The sequence below is a fragment of the Typha latifolia genome, chromosome 6 (genome assembly GCF_019914945.1).
Source record: "Typha latifolia isolate L0001 chromosome 6, TyphaL0001v2, whole genome shotgun sequence".
In the NCBI taxonomy this organism is placed as follows: Eukaryota; Viridiplantae; Streptophyta; class Magnoliopsida; order Poales; family Typhaceae; genus Typha; species Typha latifolia.
The window spans coordinates 12,683,676-12,707,709 of NC_133091.1; the positions used below are offsets into that span (position 1 = coordinate 12,683,676).

At 36.1% G+C, this 24,034-nt stretch overlaps 2 protein-coding genes across 4 annotated transcripts; both read right to left on the reverse strand.

Annotated features, from left to right (window-relative positions):
- Window positions 1-2,105: 2,105 nt before the first annotated feature.
- LOC140791465 (nicotianamine synthase-like) lies at window positions 2,106-3,461 on the reverse strand. The gene has a single exon (XM_073142059.1). The coding sequence runs from the start codon at window positions 3,344-3,346 to the stop codon at window positions 2,393-2,395; it is 954 nt and encodes a 317-aa protein (XP_072998160.1). The 5' UTR covers window positions 3,347-3,461; the 3' UTR covers window positions 2,106-2,392.
- A 5,753-nt stretch (window positions 3,462-9,214) lies between these two features.
- LOC140790674 (probable glutamyl endopeptidase, chloroplastic) lies at window positions 9,215-23,023 on the reverse strand. 3 transcript variants are annotated; one of them, XM_073140862.1, is made up of 15 exons: window positions 22,711-23,023; window positions 21,791-22,007; window positions 21,562-21,672; window positions 21,283-21,328; window positions 21,091-21,200; window positions 20,504-21,007; window positions 18,921-19,049; window positions 18,363-18,659; window positions 17,812-18,270; window positions 14,941-15,006; window positions 13,636-13,696; window positions 13,408-13,557; window positions 13,166-13,303; window positions 10,546-10,835; window positions 9,215-9,588 (listed from the first exon to the last, which is right to left on the reverse strand). In XM_073140862.1, the coding sequence occupies exons 1-15, from the start codon at window positions 22,988-22,990 to the stop codon at window positions 9,561-9,563; spliced, it is 2,886 nt and encodes a 961-aa protein (XP_072996963.1). In that variant the 5' UTR covers window positions 22,991-23,023; the 3' UTR covers window positions 9,215-9,560. The 3 variants fall into 3 exon arrangements, with proteins under 3 accessions (XP_072996963.1, XP_072996964.1, XP_072996965.1); XM_073140863.1 differs by having other exon boundaries at window positions 10,534-10,835; window positions 22,711-23,022; XM_073140864.1 differs by having other exon boundaries at window positions 21,791-22,089; window positions 22,711-22,913.
- Between the last annotated feature and the right edge of the window lie 1,011 nt (window positions 23,024-24,034).

Genomic DNA, 24,034 nt, shown 5'->3' on the forward strand with positions numbered 1-24,034 from the left:
ATTTTCTGTAACCAAACATCGCCCTAAACCAACACGCTAGACCTGATAAGTATGCAGCGTATATTAAGACGACAAGTAAACGTAATATAATAATAGAGAATCAAAAATAGTCCGGTGCCCTAGAAATAAAGAGAGAACAAACTGCATTGAAAAAGTAAAACAACACTTTCGCCTCTCTGCACTATGATTAAATATCACATTAACTTTTGAAAATAAAACCATACAATTCAATCCTTATGTCCATCTCAAAAAATGGATATCAGAAAGCATGATAAAGAAAGAAAAAAAAATTCATCTATATTTTAAGAACTTAAAAATTTTACTTTTATAATCAAACATGTAGCGCATATTAAGTTGACAAGTAAATGCAAGGCTACAACCAAAAATAGTCTAATGCCCTAGAAACAAAGAGAAGAAAACACATTCAAAGGAGCAAAATGACACTTTCATTTCCTCTAAATTATAATTAATATTACATTAAATTTTGAAAAATAAAACTATGCATTTTAATCCTAACAACCATCTCAAAAGATGGATATCAATCAAGTAAGAAAAAAAAACCTCATCTATATTTCAAAAACTCAAAAGTGTCATTTTCTGCTACCAAACATCGTCTTAGGCAAATATGTCCGACCTAACAAATATGTAGCGTATATCAAGACGACAAGTAAACGCAACGCTACATATAATAATGAAGAATAAAAAATTGTCTCAAGCCCTAGAAATAAAGAGAAAAAATACAATCAAATGAGCAAAACAACACTTTCACCCCCTCTACAATATGATTAAACATCATATTAACTTTTGAAAAATAAAACAATCCTAACGATAATCTTAGAATATGGATATTGGAAAAGCACCAAAAACAAGGAAAAAAAATCATCTATATTCAAAATTTGAAGTGTCATCTTCTGTAACCAAACATCACACTAAACAAAAATGCTAGACCTAACAAAAATTTATTGTATATTAAGATGATAGGTAAACGCAATGCTACATAAAATAATGAAAAACAAAAAATAGACTCAAACCCTAAAAAAAAAGAGAAAAAAATACATTTGAGGGAGCAAAATGACATTTTCATCCCCTTTATACTATGATTAATTATTACATTAACTTTTGAAAAATAAAATCATGCAATCCAATCCTAATGACCATTTCGAAAGATAATATTAGAAAAGCACGATGAAGTAAGAAAACCTCATCTATATTTCACAAACATAAAAATGTCATTTTCTGCAACTAAACATCACTCTAAACAGATAAGACCAAACAAATATGTAGTGTATATTAAGATGATAAGTAAATGCAAGGCTACATTTAATGATGAAGAACCAACAATAGAAACAAAGAGAGAAAAAGAATTAGATCCAAAGGAGCAAAACAACACTTTCATCCCCTCAAAACTATGATTAATATAACATTAATTTTTGAAAAATAAAACCACACAAATTCAATCCGAAAGATGGATATCATAATATGCCTATCATCATCTCAAAGCTTTGCCACGAGATGCAGAAAAGAAGTAAACAATAAGAAATAAGGCAAAACAAAACGAATACAACCAAAATGCAATAACATGCCAGAAAGGAAAGCCTCAGAGAGAACAAGGAAAACAGAACTCATCCATACTTCAAAAACCTAAAACTATCACTTTTTACAATCAAAACAAATAGGGCCGGACCTAACAATTATATCATAAGTATATATATATATATATATATATATATATATATATATATATATATATGACAAATAAACATATTTCTCAAAAGAAAAAAGAAAAAGAAAAAGAAAGATGATATATAAACATAAGCCTACATAACTAATGAGGAACTAAAAACTCTCTCGAGCCCTAGAAATCAAGAAAGAAAAGAAATGCATTCGGAGGAGCAAAACGACATAAATATTACAGAGAAAAAAAAATTGCATGGCTTATTGAGGAGTATTGTGCCTTGATGTTACCCCCAAGAGCTTTCCTCCACGCCTATTAATGGCTGACCCAACCTTCAATGTTCTTGGGAAAGGCAATTAATGACAACACCGCCCCTTGCCATTATGTCGACATCCTTCCATCATGGCACGCGATCCCACATAGATAATAATTAAAATGGCAACCAAAGCACTCGCTTTTTCATCATAACCTTCTAAGGATACATAGTACATCATATCATCATGACAACAAAATTACATGCATAGGTTATTGCATGGCATGCAATATAGCTAGCAGAGAAATCGACACTGTCCTTATTCCTTGGAGACTTACCAGCAGCAGCAGTAGTCCTTAAACAGTACCAAAACAGTTCGAGCAATTGCATCAAATTAAAGACATTTTCAAAGCCCTTCATTAATTTGTTTTTTGTTTTTTGTTTTTTGTTTTTTGTTATTGTTTTCAAGAGGGCAGCTCTTCCAGTGCGACTTCCTCTACGAGGGCAGCATGGGCGAGGTGGTTCATGGCCGGCATTTCGCAACACTTGCAGGGCCGGATGACGGCGGGGCCGTGGCCTTGGGGCGGCTTCCGTGCGACGAGGACTGAGTTGATGACCTCGTCGGTGGGGTGGTAACTGACCAACAGCTCGAATCCCTTGAGGTCCTCGGGCTCGACGACGGGGTAGAGGAACGCGCGGGCGCCGTGCGCGCTCCGGGCGACCAGGGTGGCCCCGGGGGCCATGTGGCGCAGGAGGTGCTCGATCACCCGGGCTTTCTCCTCCCGGTCCACCCCGACCAGCGCCGCCAGGAAGATGACGTCGTACCCGCCCAGGGCGTGCGTCACCTCCCTGACGTCAGCCGTGTGGAAGCTCATCCGGGGCCCGACGTCCGCGTCCGCCGCCACCAGCCGCCGCGCGCGGGCGTTGGCGGCCGCGGAGAGGTCGTAGTTGTGGAACCACGTGCCGCGCATGTGGCGGGAGGCGAGCACCAGGGAGCTCAGGGGGAGCGGGCCGGAGCCGACGAAGGCGACCCGGGCGGGCGTGCTTTGCACGTGCATGGAGAGCAAGTTATACTCCAAATGGCTGAGCTTCAGGTAGTTGGAATAGTAGGGGAATAAGTCGAGATGGTCGAGAGGGTTATCGTAAGAAGCTAAGATATCGGAGTAGTGGCTCTCTAGAAGGCCCTCGGCTTCGCCGCAGAGCTTGATGAGGTTCGACCTCATCTCCTGGACGCCATGGCTGAGCTCGGAGACCTCGACTGGGCTCGGGGGGATGCACGCGAGGACGAGCTCCGTAAAGAGGGCGTCCACTTCCTTGCATGGGCTTAGGCTTGGGAGCTTGGAGATGTTGTTGTAGATCTCGGTGATCTTCTCGACCAACAATATCTCCTCTTCTTGGTTACCCATGGTGATCCCCATGAACGAGCTGGTTAGCGTGCTTGGCTTGACTCGGCTTGGCTTGGCTTTGCTCGGCTCGGCTCGGCTCTCTACGAGGACGACTCTTAGAGGAATGGGAAGGTGGAGGAGAGCTTATATAGGCATCGAGATGTGGGCCAAAGTGGATAGGATAATGGAAAGTGTGTGCCTCCTTATACTTTTTGTTATATTATTTTATTTTAACAACTTTTTTATTTATAATTGATTAGATTCGTGCTCCACTATCACGGTCGGCATCGCGACAAAATGTACTCTATATATTATGTCATTATCTAATATTACTTCAAACGCAATCTCAGATACACACCAACGCATCATTATTTACACTCATCTTACGATCGTAATATCTAAGTCGTCGGATATGCACAATTCGATGCGTTGACGAGCATTTTACAGCAACCTACATCGAATCCTTGCCCACAGAAACTAACTTAAGATATGAATATCACAACATCAATATTTTGTCGATGAATATCATCTTGGTGGTCAACTAAGATCTCAACGGTTGAGAACTGAGATAATGACGCCCTCGTGGGTGATGAGATGAATCGTGGTGTGCAATTATGTGGGTCCATGCTGATTTGGTCATCTACTATTTGCTTGCGTGATTAGGGAAGCCCTAGGATAACATTATAGCATAAGACTAGTTTATAATATTTATATATAGGATAGGGTTTATATATATATATATATATATATATGATTCGAGTACCTCTTTGGTTTCACACTTGGTATTAGGGAACAAAATTAATAGCATCAACTATTCACCCTTATAATATAAATAAAGTAGGAAAGAAAGGAAAAAAAAAATTAAAGAGAACAAACTAATTGATTGTACTTTTTAAATAGGTTAAGAGCCTACAGATTTGGAGTAGACCACAGTATTTATGTGAATATATATCTTGTTTAGTACCAATCATTGTTGACTTTGTAACATCAAGAAAAAGAAAAGGAAAAAAAAAGGATCAAGATTCCCCAAAATGAGGGATAAATAATTTGAAACTTAATTTCGATAATTTTATTGGAGATTTGTGATGAAATAATCATGTGTGGATATGTGCATAAACCATTAATTAATCACTCATGTGAGAATAACTACGTAAACACCCCCTAATTTTGGGGCAAAAATGGTGCAAAATTACGTATGACCCAATAAGGATGATGGTTTAATGCATGGCCCATCTCATCTCATCTCATGCTTTTCTCTACTATGCATGCGTCAAACATCATAAGGCCTCGAATATTTGCGTTCACACGAGAATGCAATTTGGCAAAAAAGAATCTTAGTCGTATTAATGAACTCAAAAAAGACATATATAATCTTATCATGGACAAAGAAATATCTTTTAGTAAGATTGGTTGCATGATCTCAACTTAGAAACCCATTTTGATATATATCACCTTGCATGCTCTCATGGATCATTCTGAAGTCAGAAAGATCTTCATACCAGCTATGTTAGAACTCAAGCATTAGTAGGATTCATGTTAGTTTTATATTTCAATCAACAAATTCTAAAGAAATGGAGATCAGAGCTAAAAGATCGTTGAGGACCCAAAAGAAGAATAGAAAACATAGGGCTTCTTCTTTGCTTTTAAGTGAAATCAAAAGGATTGGATTAAAATATTTAGGAATAATTTTGTTCCATATTTGATTATATATGCCTAAATATTTTTGTATAATGTTAAGATTTTCTTCAGTTTTCATTCTCAAAATTTATCATCGAGTCTTCATGCATGTTGACTTCGATTAGGTTAATCTTCCTACTTTCGTTTACCGATAGCAACAGCCAAAGCTTTCACTAAAAAGATACAAATATTACGATAATTATGTCTTTAATTCTCTTATACAAGATCATTCGCAAGCCAATGGGATAGTGCTTAGATAGTTAAAATGGCTCTTGGGTTCGAGTTTCAACGACATCGATTTAACTGAGCAGCATTAATTAAGTTCTCATGTATATATAAGATCACTTAGAAACGTAAATCTCCATTTTTCTAGTTGAAAAGAAGAAAAGAAATGCTGACCTAAAACTTAAATAACTTAACTTATGAAAATTAAACTAAAACAATGTTAGAAACTCTACCTCATAGGACCAAAAGACTAGGTTCACTAGCCATAATATGCTTTGAAGGATCAAAAGGTAAGTAAAAATAATCACTTCTTTACACTGTACAGCAGTAGCAACTTGGGATTTAACAAAGAAAATAACAGCAATGCACCTTTTTCTAGTTATGAGGACATAATGTCCTCAAGTTTGATGATTGAGGATTAAAGTTGCTTTTAAAAAAACACTCAAGGTACTCCACATAGGCAGCACTTCACATACATCAAATGTAGAATTAGAAGATACATTAAGTTCTACTTTTCTAGTTAACAAAGAACCTTAATTTCTATGTGAATAAAGCATATATACTACATTGAATTATGTCCTGCAACTTTATGGTATCTAATCCTGATTCGTTTACACTAACTAAAGTAAGATTAAATATGTCTCTGATGACTATGATCCATAAAGAGGGGAAAAAAGTGATTCTCATTTTAGATGGTCGAGAAAACACCATAATATATAAGAAAGAAAAGTTAAATATCTCTCTTCTAGAAATTGTTTTAACTAGATGTAATTAGACTCATTGCGTAAATTAATTCGATGGCTTTCAAGGAAGACAACCCTAATGATTGTATTAAAATATAAATGAATAAAATGAATTTTTTATTAGTTTTAAGCTTTTAAAGTAGAGTAAAAAGCTTCTGAGTTTAAAATTTCATCATACCCATTTGCATTTTTAAAATATAAAATTTTCACCTATTTAAACTAAAATTTATATCTTAGACTAAATGAACCTACTTTTAATCTTTCATGTCATTCATTGATCCAAATGAATTGGAAGTAGTACAATGTCATTAATGAGATTCAAAACTCTATAGTAGTAGTAGTAGTAGTAGTAGTCCATATATGCCTTTTAAATTGGTGGATCTTCCAGGATAGATGTCTTGATGTTTTGAGCAATAATAGTGCTGGTACTGGAGAATGTTGACACTTGTCTCATCAGGGAGTGATGGATGGCATTAGATACATTGGGCCCATGCACACAGTGGGAAGTAAGACCTCAACATTGGCCTCTTTCGCATGACAAGGCCTTGCAACTTGACCTGACCCAATACAAATTTCTTTCCTAAGATGCTCTTGGGGCCACTTAAAATCTGAGTTTTTAGCCAAAAATGAGACTCTCTTGGGGTCTGTGTTTTAATGAGTCCTACTGAATTGTTCAGCGATTTATATAAATAATTTATTTTTTATTAAAAAGCGGAGACTAGAAATGATCTGCTTGACGGGTTAGCGGTTCTTTAAGCGGCTTATGACATAGCAGCCGAGTAGGTCAAGACGAGACATAGGAATAGGAACCTGAGGGAGAGGCATGCAGTGGGAACCCAGACAAAAGAGAAGACATTAGACATCATCTGGTGTGGGTCAGCAGACAAGTAGACAATGAAGAAGAAGACGTCTAGGCATCGGATTAGCCTTTTATTTTTCTCTATCATGACGCAGAAATCGCATCGTCTCGATCTCTCTTTTTGGGTAGTGGTTGGATTCTTTAGATGAGGGACATAATAGAGATGTCCTAATAGATGTGGACATCCTCTCCGTAATTGGCCTTCCATTTCGCAAATTGGCCACTTTGCTCCAAAGAAAAGGAGATAAAAATGCGACTACTCGATGCAGCAGTAGATGGACTTCAACAACAGTCTGGCTGCCTTTTTGCTGCTGCGTTTCTTCACCTCCCACCTCTCCTTTTATTTGCCATCATAACCAGAGAAAGCAGTTAACTAATGGGGGCATGCCTTTCTATCTTGTCCTTTCAGAATTATAAAAAGACAATAATTCGTTCGTGCACATCTAACGGCCTTAGTCACACCTGAAAAATAGATTCAGAGGGAGGAGGCGTAAAATTAGAGCGAACATGATCGTATGCGATCAATAATTTGACACACATCTAGATAACATACTCCGACCAAATTCCAATCCTTTCATGTAAAGCTCAGTGCTAATAGATCATTGGATGAGCTTCAAGTTTTTGAGTAGATTTGGATTATGAGATTATGAGAATTAAGGAGGCATCTTAACTTGGTTATTCTTATTTCTTAAACTTGAATAAGATAGCTTAGTTAGTTAATAAAATATAGTGTTTAGTTGTAAATCGATTTAGTGATGTCATAATTACACTTGATGCGAAGAGAATGATTCAAATAATAATTAATTAAAATAATGCTTTTTTATTAATAAATATAAAATAATTGAATGGATGAGGACAGAAGGGAGAAGAAAAAGTTTAAGTTATCACTAATATCATTTTACCTTAAACCAGTGTTTGAACATAAAATCAGGTTACTATTCATTTATTTAGCCTCGTTCATCGAGGAATAAGAGTAACAGTAATATAGTTATTCTCATTTAAGGAATAAGAGAGCTTATACTACTATAAGGCTATACTGGTATTGCTTTATTCCACAATAAATTAGTTTAGGATCCAAACAGGGTTTAGATAACTTTATTCAAGTTCATGAACTTTGCTTCCTCAATTAATATCAGAATTCCAACCTCAATGATAGATAAGACTCTAAAAGCAAAAGGTCAACTGTAAATGCTGATCAATTCATTTAGAACAGAAAAATAATGCAACAAAATGTATTTAAAAAAATCAAGATAAGCTCTGCTATACACTGTTCAGCTACAGTACAACCATTGATTTGATGGATGCCCACATTTCTTTTATTAGATGTGTACATTCACTAAGTGACAGACCAAGAGCTAGCTAATATTTTCTCAACAAAAAAATAAAATAAAAAACAGAGCTAGCTAATAATTTTGATTGCTTTATACAAAGATGCTGTAGTTTGGTCCAGGTTTCCAACATCATCTATATGTTTCAGAAACATCTACTCAAAAAATCTCCATTAGATCAAAATCACAAGCGATGGTATTTTAAAAAGAATGGCAGTTTTGTTTTCATGGTGTATATGTGAAAAAACAAAGAGAAAATTCTTCTTAGCTGTTCCAAAGGTCCAATAAACTTTTAATAGTACTTTGTTTCTGATGCATGATCCATAGTTTGTGACTCAACATTATCAACCAAAATGCTCTGATGCAATGAAAGAATATTGCCATAGAATATATGATTAATGTATCTTTAGGGATATTTGCTAAATTGCATTAGAAGAATTGCGAGTGTAACACAGTAGAAGGAAGCCCATATGGTGAGTTATATTGTCCTCTCTTTTTTCAGCATATCTAAATAGTGGTAACTACTGTTTGACACTTTATAGCAAAGTTATGCTTTTCTTTGACACCACTATCATCAAAACATTTTCCAAACAAGATGTCAGATTGCAGCACAAGTCAAACAAGGAGTAATGCAACAAAAGAGTAGGAAGATTTCTGAATCTGCTATCAATGTAACACCATCAACCCTCTAAGATTTGTGTCAAATAAACAATAAAGGAGATTGGTATAAAAGCCACAAGGCCTGTATGAGGGTATAAGGGTTCTGTGTAAGTCCTCTAAACATGATGATGTGCATTTTACACTCCTATCAAACCCGAGGTTTTGTTGTACCTTGGCCATACAAAAGATAAGCCTCTGAATGTTAACTATCTAATCAATGAACCTAACTTCTAATTATGTAGATGCCTTGAAAAGTAGCTAATATTGAGTAAAAGCCCAAATGCCGCTATCCAAATAGAAAGTATAGTATTTAATAGTTGTGGCATGAGTCCAGATCTCCATTGTAATGACTATCAGAAAGGGGCAATTCAAATATCAAGACTTTTATAAGCAAGGATAGTTTTGCACCTTGTAGAGGACAATGAAGTACATTGTGTATTTAGAAAGTTTTGGTGCATGCTGTTTGACAATTAGGTTGTGTTACACTTGATTCCAATAAGAATTTTATTATTCCTATCAATGAAATATTACAAACCACAAGGTATAGAAGACTGCTTTATTGATAGAATACACTAGGAAAAAATGATAATTTTATAATCGGTGCAGTGTCTCCCCCTTGTGATCTAAAAATGGCAGTGCAAATTCTCTCTTTGGCAGACCTCCAGTTCCCTCTTCAACGTATTCTAGCAATAGGCATATTAGGGTCTCAATGCTACCCCGTCTTACTTTCTTGGCATACTTATTTCACGATTTCCTTAAAGGCCAATATAGAAATAGTTTGATCTGCGTCAGAGATTCAGAATGGCTATCAGATCATCTTTGATAGTGAACTCCTACATCAATGTTTAGCACAATTTCTAAAGCTACATTTTGTAAGTAACTAACAAAAACATCTTGCAAAAAACTCTAGCAAAAATGATGAGAAGAGAGTGCAAAAGAGAAAAGTGGCTACAAGATAAAAGCAATCACCAGAAGATTGTGTTGTGGTATTTTCTCGAATGCTTTATCTAGCAAAGCCTCAAACAGTTCATAAGTCATAAAATATGAGCAGCTTTGATCATGCTAATGAGAATGTACAAGTATAGAGTACACAGCTTAACATTACCGTCGCTGATTATTAACGGTACATTTTGAAATTTAGTATGCATCTAGCAAATGCAAGATATGATGTGAATTAGTTTGTTTCAGTATATTTAGAGATATCTTTGCCAACAGTGAAAACCAACTAACATGAAGACTTTATAGATGGTATATTAAATGAGAAATGAAAGGAAAAAAAATGAATAGTACACGGACAACTTCCAAATCCATGTCCAAATAGATTGAGCAGGTACCAAATACTTGTTTCTAGCTGAAAAAGGGAAAAGAGAAAAGAGAAAGGTAGAACGCTATTTGATATCCATGCATGTTTATAACCTGTGGAGACAAGATGGATTCTAGAGAAGCATAATTTGAGCAAATTTACCTCTAGATAGTACATCACCCCCAAATCTTCTCTGTGTGAGTAATAATATAAATTTTGGAATAAAGGACATTGACACTCCATAGAGTCAAAACATGATAGGATTAATCATCAAAAGGCCTAGGAGAAGATAGCTTGAGCATTAACCATAAAACAAGTATTCCCTAGTAAAGGATAGATGAGATGTTCAAGAAATTTTTAATAATCTTAGTAAGCATAACAAAAGGGAAAAGAATCAATTAACTTATAGAAATATAAGGAATTACCATAACAATGACCTTGGTGCTGAATGAGATCCATCCAGGAGGTCTGAACTTTCCAGAGCAGCTCCACCTCCACTAGGTGACAGGGTATTGTTTTTCGTATCTGCTGCAGCTTTACCACTGGAGGCACCAAGATCTGAAAGTTCATCAGGATTGTTCACACAGTACTTCCGCAGCCACCTATCAGTCTCCCAAAGGACATGCATAATGCTCTCTCTAGCAGAATAACCGTGACTCTCGAAGGGAAGAATCACTAATCGGCAAAGTGCTCCATGGCCTTTCAACGCATTAAAAAACCGATCCGACTACAAATATTATGAGATCATTTCATAGTTTTAATCAGATCTAGCTGAAGTTACAATAAAAAAGATTCAAGCAATGCAAGATAAAACAACACAGCAGTATTAGTCAAGAAGTTAATATCAGTATTTTGGAAACAATGACAAATAAAATGTTTAGAACTAGAAAAGGGTAGAAGGTATGCAAGAGAATTACATAATATAAAAAAAATGATCATATTCAAATCTTATAGATAGGAAATTGAGAAAAAATTCAGAACAACCTAAAACAAGAAATATGAAAAAACACATACATAGAACTTCAAAATCCCAGCTCCTGATCTAATTGGTTTACATCACATTAACATGACTAATTTCTTTCTTCAGCCGGAAATACTATTATACAGCTCTTCTTTGAACACTAGATGGATCACAACTTGCAGCAAATCATCAACGCCACCATCTAAAAATCAATTTTGAATGAAATTATTGTGGTAAGTGAGATGAGAAGGGTTTAGTGGTATAGAAGATAACCTGTAAGGAAGCTCATTGGAAAGGGCACTAGTGTAGTGTATTTGACATGTGTCAGGATGGTCACGCATAAGGTATTTCACTGATATTACGCATCTCAGAAACACATGCGCATGGACCATAAATAGTGTAATTGATTGACATACAGTTTACAAGTGACTAAAATTGATAACTTGATACAATGTTTATCACACAATATCTTCCATAAAGATAACGAAGGGGCATTTTAATCTTAAGAGCATTCTTCATGGAAAAGTTTTGGTGTTTAAAAGAATATGATTTAGTTGATGAGATGTCTTGAATGACAATACATAAAATAAATGGTGCGAGCCAGGAGATTTAAAAAAAAAAAACATGGTTCCAAGTTTCGGCCGATCCGGATCCATGGCCGAGACCAGTCTAGTGACTGATTTCGGCCATGTATCAACCAGATCGGCCGATACATGATCCGTATTGGGTCGGGATCGACTGATACAGGCTCAACTTCTCTTTTCTCTCACTCCAGCTCTTTTCTCTCCCTAATTTTTTTTCATTTCTTCTCTCACTGGTGCCCCATCTCTCTCATTTCTCTCTACTCTCTCCCTCTAGTGTCTCCCTTTCCTCTTCTTCTTCCTCTCTTTCTTTTCGCTACTCACTCTCGTCTCTCTCTCCTTCAATCTCTGGTACTGCAGCAGAAAATCTGTTGTAGTAACAGAGAGTGAGATAGAGAGACGAGAGTGAGAGAGTGGAGAGTGAGAGAGAAAGAGAGAGATTGAGAGAAAAATAAAATGGAGAGAAGAAGTGAAAAAAAAAATCAGAGAAAAAATTAGTAAGAGAGAGGGAGGAAAAGAGAGATTGAGAGAGAAAGAGAAGGAAGAGAGAAGAAATAAAAATAAATAAATTTGCCTTGTGGCAATAAGAGAGAAAAGACGAAAGAAAATTAGAAAAAAATAAATTTGACATAGCAATAATAGAGAAAGGGAGGAAAAAAGAGAGAAGGGGAAAGAGAAGAGAGAGTTAACTCGGCATTCATCAAAGTTTTGAATAAGTTAATATAATTTTTAAGTTTTAAACTTCGTATGTGAATAGTTCTTATTTTATTATCATTTTTCTAAATTTTTAGAAATTTTCTCATATTTTTAAATAATATTTAAATTTTATATGATTAAAAAATAATCCGATCCGATATGGGCAGCTAATACCGTTGATAAGTATCGTTTTCAGGATAGCCGGTCCCGATCCCGATACCGAGTTTTAGAATCTTGAAAAAAAAAAGTAACAGTTTGCCTCTAATGAGTATTTTTATTATCAATAATTATTTAAAACTATGTCTGATGAGTATTTTCAACTTCGACATATAAATTGGTCAAATATAATAAAACAAACAATAATTTTAATTTAAACATAATCATAAAGGAGTAAATGAATTTAGGCATAACCATAAGGGGGTTAAATAAATTTCCCCAAAATAAATTCACTAAGATGAAAATATGCTGCTAAAAGTTGGCTATTTAAAACAAAATTGTTTTGGCATCCTGACACTGACCACATATCTTAAGTGTATTGCAATATCAGAACAAGTTCTCTTCAAAATCTGACTTGTCTGGTCCTTCTGGGAGTTATCCATTAAAATGATTACCTCCTGACATCATCATTAACTTTAAGGAGGTTCATCCTTTAGTCACAATCTCCTAATTTTTGTCATATCCTTTTCACAATTTGTGAAAAACTCTCCCTATGATAATAGTAAACCCAAATTCATTCAACAATGAAGGGTACCAAAAATAAGCTACAAAATAATTTCAGGCTCCAGCTAGTACTGTATAACAGCATAGCAATCCCCTTACCTGCATTGTTAATGTTCCAGAATTGTTGTCTTCTTCTCCATGTACAAGTAAAATTGGTTTCTTAATTTTGTTAGCTGACATGAAAGGACTCATCTCAACATAGATATTAGTGGCCTCCCAAAGTGTTCGGTCTTCATTCTACAGGCACAATATTGGCAGTTAATAAAAACTTATAAATAAAATTTCTGAGAATGTATGCAGTAAAGAGATAATTCTCATAATGAGCATTAAAAGGATGGAACCTGAAATCCAAAGGGAGTTAGTGTCCTATTGTAAGCTCCAGAACGAGCAATCCCACAGCTAAAAAGATGGGGAGCATGTGCTAAGAGATTAGCGGTCATGAATGCCCCGTAAGAATGACCACCAACAGCAATTTTATTAGGGTGAGCTACCTAAAAAATAAGGTTATTCAGATTACGAATGCAAAAGCATAAGCGCAAGTACAGTAAGAAATAGGAAAAATAACTAACCCCTCTCCTTATAACTTCCTCAACTGCAGCCTCTGCACTGGCAACTAACTGCTCTACATACCTGCAAAACATTAAATCAGATCACCATGAGAACTGAAGAAGAAAATCCTTTCAAGTTTCAACTATTTATGTTCTCAACTTCTATACTTGAGCAACATTTACCCACAGAAGAGAGAGAGAGAGAGAGAGAGAGAGAGAGAGAGAAGGAAATAGATAGTATATATGTTTTGCCTAAACATCACTATATGGTTTCTGTTGCTTCTGTTGACAGTAATCTGTATTAAACTGTACTTATCTTAACACATCAGAAAGGGGGAAACTACACTTTCTGAGAAAATAAGAGGCACAGATGACAAGCAAATTTTAGTAATATCATTAAATATTTCAGGGTTATTGTATATCACCACCTACTTTTTTCAGTATTACTGCAGAAAAACTCCTCCTTGTTACATCTTTGTAAAACAATTTCTTTTGACTTTTGAGATATATTTGCATTTTGCAAAGTACCATCTCCTTGTGGTTTATAAATATAACTTGTGAATTGCCAAAAAAAACCAATTTCCAAATATATAAAACAAGGACTTCTTACCGCAACAAGACTAAAATACAGGTGGTGATAAAAGAAGGAAGCCCTATATTTCAGTATGTTGCATACACAAGACATTCAAAAGGGAAACAAACATAAACCTAGGAACTGTTAGGAAATAAAGGAGCTGAAGTGCTGAACTCATGTAAAGTCTGGAAAAATAAGAAATTTTGACACGATAGTTACTCATTTGCTATTCAGTATCAAACTTATGCGAGTGATCATGAGTATATTAGTAGATATTACAATAATTCTAAGCAATCCACGACCAGAAAACTAACAACAGTAAACATGTATTATACCCTTGATGACTTGAAAAGGTAAGGATAGTAAAGATATAATGAGCTGCTAAGGAAAACCAAGTTCAGAAAGAAAACAGTAAACAGCAGATTCCCATAAGGTGGTCGAACAAGATGGAAAACTTCTCTTGTAGGAGCACTCGTATAACTGTACATAGTGATCATCCTTGAGGCAATCTAAGATTCAAAGTCCAATGCAACTTTCGAGTAGCAGGATATCCAGGAAATTTTTATTACTATTTGAAACTTCACCAAGATAACCATACTTCAGTGTACATGCATATGGAGTACCATGATGATTAGTTGAGACAAGAAGATAAATATGAGCAGAAAACGACGGGGCTAATATCCATGTATATATAAATATATGTGTAAACACCCACATACATTTATATATACATATATGATGGTAAGAAATACCTATCATTTGCCTCTTCATCACCTTCACCAATTATAGGGATTGTTGGGCCAGATAAAATTGCGAATCTGCAAGATAAAAAATTAAAATTTTGTTGCAGGTAAACAAGCATACACTTCATTAATAACACATCACAAATGAATGTTACCTTTGATTCTCAAAACAGAGAGAACAAAGCTTCTTCATAAACCAACTAGTAGGCAAGCACAATCTTGAAAAATATGAACTCAGTTTCTATTTCCAAATATGGCATGAACTTGAGAAGACCAAAATAGATTTTCATTGTTTGGACTTTGGACCACTAAATGCAGATAGACTCAACTCGTTTCTTCTTTCATATAAAAAGTATCTTGATAACTTCATCTAGATAAATTTATCTTGGTAAGAATCTACTAAGTGATTGATTACAATAACAAGCATTTGCATGTACACTCAGTACGGATATAATAAATTATTTGTTTGTTTGATCTAGATAAAAGTAAACTTGATTAAGATCTTTATTGATTAAGTAACAATAGTTATGAGCAAGGATGGTCGTGCCTACGGCACTTGACACGGGGTGTGCCATAGGCACAACCCCGTGCCTAGCCGTGCCGACCGACAAGTGTGTGTGTCGGTCCGGCAAAACTGCATGCCGAGCCATGCGGGTCTGGCACGGCATGTGGAGCTCCTTTTTATAAAAAAAAAAAATCTATTTCCATCAATAATCACCAAATGAACTTTAATTTCCATGCATATTCAATATTTCATATCATATCATAAAGAATTGTAAAATTTCTATTTATATAAAGACTAAATACTATCAATGAATGACTTTTGAATATTATCGATAATATTTAGTGCAGCATTCTTGTGTTATTCTTATATCGACAAATAAAGTCTTTGATCCTCCTCGTCATGCTATGTTAAACTAGATATTAATTTTAATTATTAAATTTTATCAATTAATATTATAAAATGTTCAATCATTAATATTAGTTTTAATAAATATATTCAATCATATTAATAATATTTATATTTAACTGTCGTTTTATCTTTCATAAAATAGGTCACTTATAAAAATAATTTAAAGATAAAACACTATAATATAGGTTTTAATATATATATTTAAACTAAAAATTAAAGATTTATATTCCGAAGACTCAAAAACATCTCTAAATATTTTAAAACTTTTATTAGAAATATTATAAATGCGTGCCACCGACACACATCGGCATGGCACGACACGTTCCACTGGCATGGTCATCGTTGGTTATGAGCATAACATATATCTAAAATTAGCTGACTTAGGCCTTACTCAGCCGCCTTTCCCATCAAGGACAATAGGGGATAAAAGAAATATGGGAGTCTAACATGTTCCCAACTAGAAAGTAGAGGTGGCAAATATTGACTTAACTTGATAACCCAATTTTTAATCAAGTTTGGGTATAGTCTAATCAAGTTCAGATCGTAAACGAATCAACCTGCCTAACCCGATTAATAATCGGGTTGTGTTCAATTTATACCAGGTGACCCGTTTGACTTGTTTAAGTATATGGTCGGGTCGGGTCAACCCACAACCCATTAATATATATAGACAAAACTTCTAACCTAACTTACCCTATCTCACCTTCTCACCATCTCATCTAGCCGCCTCCACTAAATCACAATCCACCCTCGTCCTCTCCCCTCCACTGTCTACCTCTCACTCTCCACAATCGGCAACTGCCCTCCCCAACGCTACTTCTCACTCTCTCTAATGCTCCTCTTCGATGACATTCTCGCTCTCCCTTCCTACCACGACTACCTCTTACTCCCCTTCCACTACCTCTCACTCTCTTCTCCGGCGGTTCATAAAAATAAAAATTAAAAAATTAAAAAAACCTCCTCTCCAATGACATCCTTATGCTCCCCTCCTCCCTCCACTACCTTTCAATTTCCAACTACCGCCTCTCTGGCCTCACCGATCGAGTCCTTCCCCGCCTAGCTTTCCTATGCAGATCTGGGGATCTCGGGGATGCTAGAGCAGCAACTTCCTCTCCGGCGTCATCCCCGCCCTCCCCGCCTCTCTGTTCTCCGCCGCATCAACAACTTCTCTCGCTTCGTCTTCCTTGGCAGATCTGAAGCTCGCCGCTACGAGAGCCAGAGTTGGGACTCCATGGAGGTCAGCTCTTGGAGCCTCGCCGTCGCCAATACCTCGATCTCCGTCGCCGCTTTACCAACTCTGACAATGCCTCCACCACTGGATGTTGAGTCAGTTGAACTTTTTTTTACCAAATATTGTCGTAATATTATAAATCTGCTGAATTTGGATGTGTAATTGCGTGACATATTTTTTGTTAGTTTGGTTAGTAATCTTGTAAATGAGTGAATGGCATTGGTGTTAATGGGTGATTCGTGTTGTGTAAATCGGTAGTTAAACGTGTCGTATGTCGTGTAAATGAGTATGTATTGTATAAAAAATACAACGTGTTTATTAATCGGCTTAAACAAGTCATGTCGTGTTACCCGTTTAATAAACGAATTGTGTTCATATTTAGAAATTTTGACCTATTTAATAAACATATTGTGTTCGTGTTTTTACTATCTTGACCCGACCCAAATCTGACTCAACTCGAATCCAACTAACCTAACCAGATTAACGCCCCTACTAGAAAGTATATCCACTAGTGCTAATTACTAAAGCACAATTATTCAAGCATCCAAAAAAGGAAGCACAATGCATTTTGACCTGCAGAATTTACTCAAAAGTAAGATAACTGGTTATATGCTGGCAGACATAGTCAAGGAGAAAATTTTGCCAATTATTAAACTATAACTCAACCTAAGTGACAATTGCTTAAATATATAAAAAAAGAAAATGCAAAGCTGAAGAAAAGTGATAAATACAATACCTTCTAGCCAACCAAAGAAGGGGAGATGTAGGACCTATGCCAGCAAATTCATTAGGAGAACCCCGGACTTGTCCAGCAGCATCTTTGCTTTTAAATTCTCCAGGGTAAGACCAAACTAGACATGGCAGAGGTCCATCTTCAGATGGGGTGTAACCTGGAGGCAAGTAAAGTGTTGCAGTAAGTTGAACACCATCCTTCCGCTGGTACCTGATCATCTCTTTCTGCAATGTTGCCAGTTGAGGATATGGATGGGGAAAGTTTGTAATCTGAAATCTCTTCTTATCTGGCCAAGTCTGCAGAAAATATTGAGTGTTTTCTGTTTTTGACTCTCTTGACGTAAGTATTTTTAGTTGGTCAATGTACAGCTCGCTGTCAGTCTGATCTGACATTAATGCGATGACAGTTTCAAAATACTTTTCCTTGTCACTTTCCCATATTCGCTCTTTATTTCCCGTATTTCTGGAGAGAGAAGTTGCCCCAATGCTGTGTTAGTGATTAGTGAATTTATTTTGAATATGAAAGAATAACTTGCGATATATAGATAAACTTACATATCAAATAAATCAAGGAATGGGACATTTCCTTCTGGTGTTGCACCAATTCCATTGAGTAAGATAGAACTTCCTTCATCTTGCTTCTTAAACTTGGCAATAACATATGTTCCTGCATGTGTTCTACGCATCATTGGTGAGCCTGGATCAGAGTATGCATCTTCTGATGATCTATCAAACAAGATACGTGGATTTACATCTTCCTTGTCTGGAGAGACAACCCATGTTCTAGTTCGGCGTGTTTTGTACCAAGATTCATAAATGAAAGCAAGGGAGTCATCACACCAAGAGGTTCCACTGCAATTAATCAAAACATGTCATTGCCATGCTAAAAAAGAAAAGAAAAACATAGATGTAATATAGAGTAATTGAAGCATAGATACAATCATACAAATGGCAGCACATAATTATGTGAGTCTGGCTAGCTTTATGGAGTAGATGATTTTATGTGTAACTGAAAATAAGAATTTGCCGAATTGGAGCTTTGTAAGTCGAGTGTAAAAGAATATTAAAAAATGGCACAACCCAGCACACCACCATGAAGTAAAAAAAATGTACCCATATCGAAGATCAAGTCTATGTAAAATCTGAGGTTGTTCACCATTCACAGCCTCAGCAGGCTCCATATAAATTATATCACGTGGAGAAACTTCTACTTTTGCATCTCCTCCGTCTTGGGTCTCCACCCTGTTAAATAAACATGAGAATAAGAAGTCAAGCAAACATACTAAAGAGTGATAATACTCTACCAGTAATTTTCCAACTGTTACTCATATAAATCTCACTAAAGTATTTAGAGGATGACCATCTTAAGAGCAACAGAATTCAACTCTTATTAACCTAGTAAAGGTCAAGCTCTAGTTACAAAATTCCAAGTCCTTTATGCAGGTAAACAAATGGTAATTGTAGGTAAAAATCAAAGTACCAGTTTGAATTCTACATGATTAATAAGGCAAAAGTTATCAACAAGATAAAAGGTGACGGCCTGAAATATATCCAGTTGTGATTTCCATTTTTAGTGTATCAAAATATCCAGCACTTTCTGTTCCAACTAGCTGGCTGTTTGCTCTTGCATTCATCATTTCATCTGTGCTATCCCGAATCATGTAGATTATGCACATTAACATCCTTTTTTTATTTTTCTTTTTTTTAATGTCCTGGTATTGATTTACAGTATTTTATCATTTACCTATAGCTACGTCCAGGTGGTGAAGAATCAACAGTGTTGCATATGACAACAACCTAAAAGCATGAAATCTGGATATATTTTTCACAGTTTCTTAAGAGTTTCATGTTTGTTGTCAAGCTACCTAACTCAATCCTCTATAAACCTAGGATTGCAATCAATACTAGGAATTCATGTATAGAGATTCTAACATCAAGAAACACTATTAAAAGGATTTTAATTAATTATATCTAATCAACCATTTGCTAACTAAACGCTTTATGCGTAACAGAAAAGACATCATATACCTACCCATATCATCCAGAATCAAGCCAAACTGATAAAGTTGCCGAAACTTAACAAACTTGGTTTTATTCTGCCAAAGTGCCTAATTCTAACTAGAATTTCAAATTTTGATTGAGTTAAATGCAACTCGTCTAGCATTTCCTTTCTCCAATGGCAAACTTACCTAGCACTCACCACTTTGATAACAAGGAATGCTGGTGACATGCAGTAAAGAGTCAATTCCCCACCCAGCCAACAGATGATATGTATTTTTTTAGCCATTATTTTTAGCATCATTCATCCATTGCCATCTCTAACCACTATCACTTACCATCTTTCTCATATTGTCACACAAAGTGACAACAAAGGATTACCTAGACAAATCTAGATGTTTGACGAAGCTAATTAGAGTTAGACAAAAGGCCTTACACAAATTATATGGAACATGAGGTATGCTTTGCTTGCATTTGTTTCACATGGGAGGAGCAACTCCTACTTTTAATGAAGAAAAAAAAGATTCTCAAAGTACTTGAGATCAGTGCTCCTACATATACACAGAAAAAGAGATGGGCAATGCTTGGCAACAGAAATAAACAACGAAGGGGGTGAGCATATGCATTGGAAAGTTTACAGGAACACAATAAGTTTGCACTATATTTCTAAAATTATAATGAAGTAAAACTATTAGTACCAATATAATGTTGAAGGCTTGTCTGGCCTCCAATTGATTGAACGCTTTCCTCTGCGCACACTGTTGAAGGCAATTGGAATATCCTCCGCAAGAGGCAAATCACAGATTTCTCTAACAAACTTCCCATCAACTGTCCACAGCTCAACTTTCTTCGGAAACCTTCCACAAGGTACAATGAAGGAATATGGCCGGTGAATACAAGAAACCAATAGATACTTTTCATCTGGTGAAGGATCAAAAGATGTATATACAGCAGGACAGCCAATTGGCTTCACTGTACCATCCAACGAGACTAAGACTAGCTGTGAAGTGGTATAATAGTCGAAGAGGTCCGCATCATATTCATCCTTCAGTAGATCCTGAAAGGTCCTAACTTGAACAACATTCTGCTGCTCATTTGATTGAATTTTCGGACCAGAAGGAACCAGTGGCTTCTTTGGAGGAGCTCCACGAGATAAAGGTATTGTGGACACTAGTAATGTAGTGTCATTAACCCATACAAAACTGTGAAAGTACAAAGAGAAAGAATTAATAGATGAAAAAGAAAGCGAAATATGCAGACACCAAGCACAAAAATCAACCCTTGCCTGTCAAAAATTGCATTTAAGTATACATCTGGTGACTGAAAAAGTGGTCTTGCTTTTCCTGATTCAACATCTGCAATCCACACTCTTAGCTTGCTGATAGTTGTGTCATCCTGCTTGAAAAGCACTCATAAGTCAGCAATGACAGGTACCAAAGAACAGCATATGGTATGATTTGTCAAAGCAGATAAGCACCTCATCAGTCCGTATGCTGAATGATAAATGCCGACCATCTCGTGACCTAGTTCAAACGGACAGTATGTGGAGTATACTAAAGATCAGCCAAATCCGAATTACACAGTAAACAAGATATTTTGGATCAGTTAAGTTAAACAAACAGATAAGGAAAAGGTGGAATAAAAAGTCACAATTATTTTTTCAATTGTGGAAACTATAACAGCAAGCCACATATTAAAAGGAAAAAGATCAAGTGTACTGTCAGGATGTAGAGGCAGTGGGAGAATAGAAAATTACCATGTAACAAAATTAATTTTCGCTCCATCGGGATAGCCATGGACCTCCTTCTCTGGCCCTAGAGTGCCATCATCCAATAAAGAGTGGATACCTATTCCGGTGTAGAAGGACCTGAAATTGCAACAAACCTTGAGCTCAGCTATTCTACCATTGCAGAACACAATACATATAATTCACTATTTGCTAATAATAGTGCTTCATTACAGGAGAAAAGCTATGAACCACTTACATTCTACTCCTAGCATTATAGTTGCCATCAATTCGTACCCCAGCAAGTTTTTCCTCAGGCCTTGCAAGTTCTGAGAGCGGTGGCAAGGCTCTACGTTTCAGGAACAGGATCTTATCCCTGCCAGGGGAAAATGACAAGACAGGAAGAGGTGGTGCATCGACGATATCTTGTATTTCCTTCGGAGGAAAGCGAAACCCACCCCCTACTGCCAGATCATCTACAGAGAGGAATCTGATACTCAGTATAATGGCGTCACAATATCTATATCTTAGGTCCCAGCATTGTGTTTCCACGAAGAACTGAGAATTTTATATATATGTTAAGAAGTAAGCAATCTCCACAGTTCTTAAAATGTAAAGGTACAACAAAAACCAACGACAATCTCAAGCCATAATCCCGATGATTCCGACAGAGAGAAAAGAAGAACCCAGCATTATCCATAACTATAAGTATCTAGCAATTCTGACAAGATCCTTAATAACCCAACGCAAAAACTTAAAAAGAAAACGTTTTTTCTTGATAAATAGGGCCGTCAATAAACGATTGACTCCTCTTGAATCTTACGGCAATAGTAATCTCAACAAAACTAACCTCTATAAACTCCACACCAGCATAACTCTACAACATAACAACATCGACAAGAAAACTGACCCCAAAATCAATAAAAGCTACGATCCTTCTTTCTCAAAAGAGGAGACCCAAATCAATAAAAGGAGAAGACTCAAACCAGAAGAATCACCAAAAGGCTAACAAGCTATCCTCTTGACCAGAAAATTCCAATTATCAACATCACCATCGACTGCAAAATCAGATAAAGCTACAATCTTTCTCGACGAGCAAGGAAAACCAAATCAGGAAAGGCACCAGAGACGGGGCAATAAGGCAAAAACACAAGAAATCACAAAGTGGATATGGATCACCTTCATCCTCCAGTGGCCGAGAAGGGTTGGAAGAAGTTCCACTGAGACTTCCGACGTCATTCTCAGCAGCAGAGGCGAAGCGGGCAAGCCTGGAGAGCCGGGAGGAGACACCGAAGTCTGCGCCGGACATCATGGGCTTCGCCGACTTCCTACGAGGGATGCGGAGAAGCCTCTGCGTGGAGGAGGAGGAGGAGGAGGAGGAGGAGGGGAGAGAGGAGAAGTAGGCGGGAGGGGGGGAGAGGAGAGAGAACCGGTGATAGACTTTGTGAAGAAGAAACATTATTTTGAGATGAGTTTTGATGGAGCGGAGTGATGATTGACTACTTTCCTACTTTTTATTTTATTTTCTTCTTTATTTTTTTGATGCATTTTTGGCATTTAATTAAACAACTCCATCTGCTTGCAAAAGGCGAAAGATTCTTTGGAGGTCCGAAACGATTGGATGGCTCGGAAAATTTATCTGCTACCCCGGTTTTTATCTTCTTCTTTTTTTTCAATTATTTAATGTTGTGTTTCCTTGTGATGGCACGTGAGTTGCGCGTGCAATATGAAAGATATATTTTCTATCTAAGAAAAGTTTTCATATTTTAAGTTGTCCCGTGCTTCTCTATGTTTACAATTTACTATATTTTCTCTCATTAATATACCTATTATAAAACCCAATCCATTTACTAAAGTTAAAAAATAATTCAATATTATTTTAAAACTCTTCGTCAAATCTTTCTTTTCTAAATCTTCTATAAAGAAGAATGCAATATTCGAACCAAAAATTTATTCTTGAAAATGATCACCCTCAGGCTAATAGCACTTCTATAATTCTTTTAACTTCCCAACTCTGCTAAGGTAGTGATGATTAAAACGGGTGTACTTAAGCAGTGAAAGAGGATCACTTGTGTCTTAACCAGCTCGTTAACCTACTGGTAATGATGTTTAAAGAGAGAAAAAGGAAATTTATTATATATATATAAATATTACTCAGTTAGAGAAATAGCATGGCAAATGGTATAATTCTCTCTTAATAAAACATGGTATTTGGTCGAAATAATCAGATAGGAGAGCCACAGGTGAATCAGGCTTCATAACAGGCCGGACTGGAGCCTTTCCAGGCCCAAATTAGTGATTGTTTTTTGTTTAGGCCAATTATTGTCGTCCAGATGTGTCGTCTAATAAAGAGTTTATTATTTAAAACTGGAGTCACAATTAAAACGCTGATAAAGATTAATATTTTACGTGTAGGTAGAATTACCAACAAGTTTAGTATTTATACATGTAAGTTAACAAAATACAACGTTAAGTTCATCAACAGTTTATTTAAAATATTTCA

Excerpts from the sequence above, each read along its gene's own strand:
- LOC140791465 (XM_073142059.1), bottom strand. The coding sequence starts at position 3,346 with ATGGGGATCACCATGGGTAACCAAGAAGAGGAGATATTGTTGGTCGAG.
- LOC140790674 (XM_073140862.1), bottom strand. The coding sequence starts at position 22,990 with ATGTTTCTTCTTCACAAAGTCTATCACCGGTTCTCTCTCCTCTCCCCC. Across the intron at positions 13,304-13,407 it reads TAACTCCCTTTGGATTTCAG|AATGAAGACCGAACACTTTG; the intron begins GTTCCATCCTTT and ends TTGTGCCTGTAG. Across the intron at positions 9,589-10,545 it reads GGATCTCATTCAGCACCAAG|ATCAAACTATTTCTATATTG; the intron begins GTCATTGTTATG and ends TCTCTGACGCAG.